Source organism: Ceratina calcarata, unplaced genomic scaffold (genome assembly GCF_001652005.2).
Source record: "Ceratina calcarata isolate Rehan_Ccalc_2016 unplaced genomic scaffold, ASM165200v1 scaffold298.2, whole genome shotgun sequence".
Classification (NCBI taxonomy): Eukaryota; Metazoa; Arthropoda; class Insecta; order Hymenoptera; family Apidae; genus Ceratina; species Ceratina calcarata.
The window spans coordinates 16,199-22,903 of NW_017152248.1; the positions used below are offsets into that span (position 1 = coordinate 16,199).

Here is a 6,705-nt window from a genome sequence, read left to right on the forward strand (position 1 = left end):
TCTCGACGATAACCCGATTCCGGTGCATTCTAATATTATCGGTTCATTAAAGACGAGTGACATTATAAAATGATTTCAGATCCATTTATTATTATTATTATTATTATTATTTAACTCGATTACTTGTTTAAAAGTGAAATATTTAACATGTCGATGTCACTCCTCTTCGATTTAAAGAAAACTCTAGTTGGAATAATTCATTCACTTCGATTGCAGGACAAATTAACATAAGAATCAGGCAGTGCTGTGTGAAGACAAGAGACCATGTAAGGGTAACAAAATTGAACGGAAATAACGACGTTACGGAATGAGAAATGAAAAATAAGGGTGCACTCGTAGTACCTTGAGGTGATGCTTAAACTTGAAGGCTTTCTCGCAATGGGGACACTTAAACTTACGAAGCACGGCACTCTCATCGTGGCTGATCATGTGCCTCTGGAGTCGGTAGACGTTTGCAAAAGTCTTGCTGCACACCTTGCACGACTGAAAAAGTTCGCTCATTCCATTTTCCGTCCAACTGCTTTTTCAAACTTATTCTATTAATCGATTAATAAAAATGGGAAGTTCTGTGAGAGGTGTTATTGTTCTACGCAAGGGGAATCGAGCGCGGAAAGCTCGAAATCTATTTTATTCTAAGCAGACGCGGCCACGTTCGTAGCCGTGAACTACATAAAGCAACAAAGAGAAGCTAGAATTTCAAAGTAAACTCAGAATAGGCTCGCTGCTACTTCATCGAGAACAAACTATTTTATAATAGCCTTGCGCAAACGTATCCTTCCACAATGAGTAATAGGAATTCTCTTATAAAAATATCAACTGCAATTATTTGTAAAATAGTTCCTAAAATAAGAAATTTGGATTTTTAGATGTTTCAAAGCATTCTAGGTTTAATATTACACATTTTGTCTAATCGTAAGAGCAAAACTCTGCTTCTAACAAATACGATTTGCATAAACGTATCAACCATAAACGTATGCAACCATAAACGTATCATGCCAAGTATCAACAATTTTATTATAAGAATATAAAATATCATTTTTCATAAAATAATTTCTCTCATAAGAAGACAAAGATATCGAGATGCGACGGAGCGTTTTAAGGAAGGCTCGGTAAATTCGGTCGAAGGGGAGAAAGGGAAGCGCTGCGCCTAACAAGAAAAAGCAAACACAGGAAGATAATGCGTAAAGGGTGGTAGGGAGAGACAGGAGAATCCGCAGGCCAGTAGCGCATGATCGATAATACGCAAGGAACAATGGAGTCCTCTCGTCCTTGACGTTAGTTTCACTCACCACTTGGGGGAATTGAGCGTTGAGATCGTTCTTGTCGATGGCGTAGGAGGCCTTGTGCGTGTCCTCGAGATGAAGGTGGAGCACGTGGACGTCCCGGCAGAGGATGCCGCACTGGGGGCACCTCTCGCCACCCTGTTTCGTCGATCCGCCCTCGCCGCCGCCGCCACCTCCACCTCCTGCTCCTGTTCCTGCACCACCGCCATCTCCGCCACCACCGCCAGATTCGCTACCTGTACTGCTGCCACCTCCAACGGCATTTCCTGTGGTTGGCGCCCCGGCCGTGCAACCTCCGCCCACGTCCGCGTTCACGACACCTGCTGCCTCGTCCTCGCTGCAACCTGAACACCAGACGCACGTGTATAACGTTCGCCCCTCTCTCTCTACCTCGATCAAACGCTCTCCGCTCTTTCCTCTTTCTATCGCTTCCTCTCCTAACGCGATAATCGTTTAATTCACATTTTCGTTCTATTTATTCTAATTTGTTTACTACAAAGGTTCACATTCTATTATATATTTTATTATACTTTTTATGTAGGGTTTGTAAAATACAAGTGCAAATAATGTTACTCCTTTCTGTCTACTCCCATCAACTTTATACTTTCTTATAGGTCCTATCGCTTGCCGTTCTAACGCGATAATCATTTGATTTCGGTTTTAATTGCATTTACTCTAATTTATTAACTACACAAATTATTTATTTATTTCTATAAGGGAAAATTCATTGACATGCAGTAACAAAACGAAGTGAAAATCAACCATGAAAAATAATAATAAATGTGTGATATAATATTATTGTCGGTCTGGAGAAAATATTCGCCTTAGGTGAGCTAAAATTGATATGAATGACTATCCGATTTATTGCACTTTAATAACCAAATAGAATACACGTTGGTGTACAACGTATTCTGCGGTTTGCAATTTCGTAACGAGATGTGTATTTCTCGATTTGATATTTGCATGTAACATGTACCTAATATCATTAATAGAACATACATTATTTACACTTCGCCTTTATCTGCTTCCCATCGATTGTTCTCTCAACGCAATAATCCCACATTTGGCTTTGGTCGCATTAACTATAATTTGCCCGAAGGGTCGTGAATTATATTATATCCTGCGGTTTCCAATTTCATAGCAGGACCTGTATTCCTCGATTTGGTATTTGCATGTAATGCGTTTGGTATTTGCATCGCTGACGTATTTTTCTATAATTCTAAAATTAATAACAACCAATTTACATATTATAAACTCTTTAAACCTTGGAACCTTCAACATTTAAAATTATAGAAAAATAAGCCATGAGTAGAACTTGTGACGTGCATTGAATGTACTTAATAGAATTATTCAAATTTATATTTGCTTCCTATCGATTGTTCTGTCACCTCAATAATCATTCCACGTTTAGTTTTGGTTGCATTTACTCCAATTCGTTCAGTACAAGGGTCGTAGAATTATATTACATTCTGCGATCTGCAATTTCGTAACGAGATGTGTATTTCTCGATTTCCATTTCCTATCGAATAATCGTACAGTCTCGCTACTCTAACTCGCATGCTAAATGGATCGTGAATTATATCACGTTCTCGGTTTTAGAATGTAGCCTGATCTGGATTTTTATTTCCCGATGTAGCAACTCGTAAAATCAATCAAATCTGAATTATTTACACTTATTTACATTTACATTGCAGTTATTAATATCTGCGTTATATTAAAACGGTCCAATATTTCCTTCATGGTCCATTGCGGAGTAGAGGAGAGTACGTAAAGCGATTTACGAACCAGCGGTAAAATTCAGAAGACATCGAACGCTGTTTGCAGTGCTTTAAAAGATACGATTCGCGTAAAACGTGGAACGTTCGCATTCTCCTGAACGAGACCAATTGAAGGCGGAACTGCTACACGCTCTGCGTCATTCGGTCGACGTTCATAAATATACAATCGTGCACTCTTTCAACCGGTGAACCGATGCACGTACGCTGTTGCAAAATTCATTTTTTTTTTTATTCAGTGCAGCAGGAAACAATTTTATTCATCGATACAGACACGTGCAAATTCTTGAAAATTGTCAGATCACTGCAATTAAACATATTTTAATATATACACGTATTAAAAATATGTGTAAATATTATAAATTCGATACATGCAGATATAATAAAATGTGTTGTATTTTAACACAAGTTTCAATACGTCGATGAGCGGTGATTCTCGTCACGGTGCATGTGGGAACGTGGCGAACGCGTTACGGTTGAATGAAAAGTCACGTATGATGTACCGCGGAGTTCGGTACGTGTTCCGTGCACCGCGAACTTTGCTCGCGGTGGCGAGCCGATAAAACGTCAAAATGGGTCAGAGCCGTGACCTTTCCTGCCCGTACCGTTTGAGGATCTCGGTTGTGTCGTACACGACAGTTGAAAAGCGGCGAACGGGGGTCCCGTGATCCCCGCCGTAGACAATAAAAACGCGATCACGTTGCGCGGATCGCCGTCGTTACGAAACGATCCGCGGTTCGGCTAGATCGCTATTGCCGTGGCTTTCCGCCAGTAACCCTTATCAAACAGGAAACACGCTTATCCGCGAGGTTAAAGCAAAGTTCCAACAATAACAATTGACGTCTTTTTAGAGAATTAAGTAGTTAGTATAGTTCGTATTCATCTATTAATTATGTTTACGCCACGCGTTTATCATATCTCTTTAACCTTTCGTAGCTGAAATTTCAGTTCACGGAAAAATTGTGCTCTCTCATTTCGATATAAAACGTAGGAGCGCGTTCGGTATAAATAGATTCGTTGATAAATCATAACGAAACCATTCGTTCGACTATAAATTCTTTACTGTATCTCCAAAGATTGTAATCTGTGTATTTATGATTGTAATATATATTTTTGGCAGAGCTAAATAAATCCTTCAGGGTTTCGGGGTTTTTGATTAAACAAATAACGTATAATAAAAAACGTATAAAATAATGTCAGACAATTTAGTGTTAAAAAAGTCTTTACTGATTTTTTTTTTTACCGGTTTAAGCGCGCAGATGTAGCCGAGTTCATTAAATCTAGTAGTCAGGCGTGGATGAGAGTAGGGTAGATCGATTCAGGATGGACGGGAAAACGTTATCTCGTGCGAGTAACGCCGGACCAATCGAGATCGAGACTATGTGTGCAGATGCGTATCTTTCAGCGGCCGTCCTCGATGGAACGGAGGATACGCCACCGATGACGTCAGTGGAATGCAGAAACTGGCCTAGCAAATTGTAAGTAATATCACGCAATCTCAGATTCATGCTGCCCGGGACTTACAGGCAATCAACTCGTCCCCCGTGATCCGTGGAAAGTTTGCTTCATCGATTAAATAGAGTTTGAAAATCGACAACGCCGAGGTAAATGTGTTAATTCCTAATCACGACCCAATTTCAGTTCTCTAGCTCAGTTTTCTATTATAGCTCTCTAATATAGTAAATAGAATAAATACAATGAAAAGTGTCTTTTTTCAATATTAATATAAATTATTTTATAATGTAATGTTATAAGACTGTATGGGTTTGTGAAAAATTATTCAAGTATGGAATAGTCACAGAGTTGGTGGTTTCGATTTGAACAAGAGCACAGAGCCTGTGTCTAGCAAGCATAATATTCTTCAATTCTAATTTCGACGAGTTTCAAGAGATAAGATGACAAAGTCCATTAGACTGTGCCTGGTCTAATTTTGATTCTGCTTTGCTGATTTAGCGGATGGCTTGATGTGACAGTTTGATGTCGAGACACATATACAAGGAGGAGATTGAATAATTAGATCATTTATGATTTTCGAATTTCTGTATGTAAATACACGCGACAATCACGTCGCGTACCAAAATCACGTAAAACGGGATCAGAAACTGGAATTCATGGGTTTTTTGAAAAATTATAGTGACTTACAATTTGCATGTACTCTTATGGTAATCAGCAGTAACCCAAAGAAAACTTTCTGGTATTTGGNAAAACGTTCCTGCATTGATTCTCTTTTTTGCCATTTGGCTGCTCGTGAGCGAAGAATTGTAAATAGAGCGCGCAGGTAAACGCTTTAACGACGTCGTTACACCATTCGTGGCGAGCATATCAAAGGCTTTCCCCCTAATGCGGCTTTTATCGCGGCGCGGGCACGCGCGTCCGCGCGCGAATCCGAGCCGATTCGAACTGCGACGCGACGACCCGCGGCGTATTTTTATTTTTATTCCCTCTTCTTTCGTTTGAAAAGTGGGTATGCCTGCTCTCCGTTGAAAAGTTTCCTGTTGGCAGACGGAGAACGGACGGCTTATTTTTCTTCTTTCCTCGCACGAATCGCCTGGCTCTTCGCGGCCTTCTTACGGCGAAATTATTTTCGTTGTCGACAAAACACGATAACATAATGTAACCGAGATCGGTGTTGACATCGCGTAATGTACAAAAATTTTCTATTGCCGTTCCGTGTAGCCGCGTTTATTATCTTTGTTGTTTTATCTCATCGAGACTGAAAGGATTCGATCCAGCCTCGTTTAAATCTGCGGACCGGACAACAAAGATCATCGTATATAATGGCGTCGTCGTGCGAATTGCCTGGAAAGGTGGGCAGCTTTCCTCCGCGAGATCAATTGTCACGAGAGGTTCTAGGAAATCCGACGGATCTCGCTCCGCTTTCAGGGAAACTGAGGCTTCGAGACACGTTGATTGGACGAAACGTGCAAGCCTTTCAGATTAGAATCTACTTGAAGAATCTACTTGTTTCTATCATAATGGAACCCAATTGGCAATAATTTAGGAATTGCTACGCACGTACCATCGACGAAGATTCATGATGAAACGAGACTTTTTTCTGATTAAAATGCTAGACACTCATTTGGTTTATTATTGTATCATTTATCTTATCGGTTAAAGCATTAAGTATGTCGCAAACCATTGAAATACACGTTTGGGAGTAATCATAGAAGAAACTTCGTTCAACTGAACTGCCAAAAGTTATTTACGATAAAAAGGTTTATGCCAGAGCTTCAGGGCTGCTCTCGTAGTCTTCAATAAAATTGTTTACTGCCAATATATATTGTCAATCTTCTCGATTTGATCTATTTATGTTTTTTACGAGCTACCTTGAGTCGATCTGGCAAAAGGATTGTTAAATGATTTATCTACAATAAAAACGATCTTGATCGAAGCTTGAAATTTTATTTTCAAGGCTTTCTGCATTCAAGATCTCGATTAAATTGTCTACTTTTGTTAATAATATACAGGGTGTTTGCAAAATCGTGGTACAATCAACAAGGGGATGATTCCTCACATAAAATCTAGTCGAAAACAAGGAATATAGTTTTTGATACTGAACGTTATTTTCAAGTATTGGAGTTATTATAGTTGCGGTATAAGATCAAAAACCAATCGCCGACTTCCTTTGTCTTGTTTGGTTACCAAGA

General features: G+C 39.6%; 1 protein-coding gene across 1 annotated transcript in view; it reads right to left on the bottom strand.

The window, feature by feature from the left end:
* zfh1 (Zn finger homeodomain 1) overlaps positions 1–6,705 on the bottom strand; it is a 21,326-nt gene that overhangs the window by 6,332 nt on the left and 8,289 nt on the right. The window contains exons 2-3 of the mRNA XM_018023240.2: positions 1,290–1,627; positions 343–483 (exon numbers count right to left, since the gene is read on the bottom strand). Coding sequence (XP_017878729.1) covers positions 343–483; positions 1,290–1,627 — 479 coding nt within the window. The remainder of the gene's footprint in view (positions 1–342; positions 484–1,289; positions 1,628–6,705) is intronic.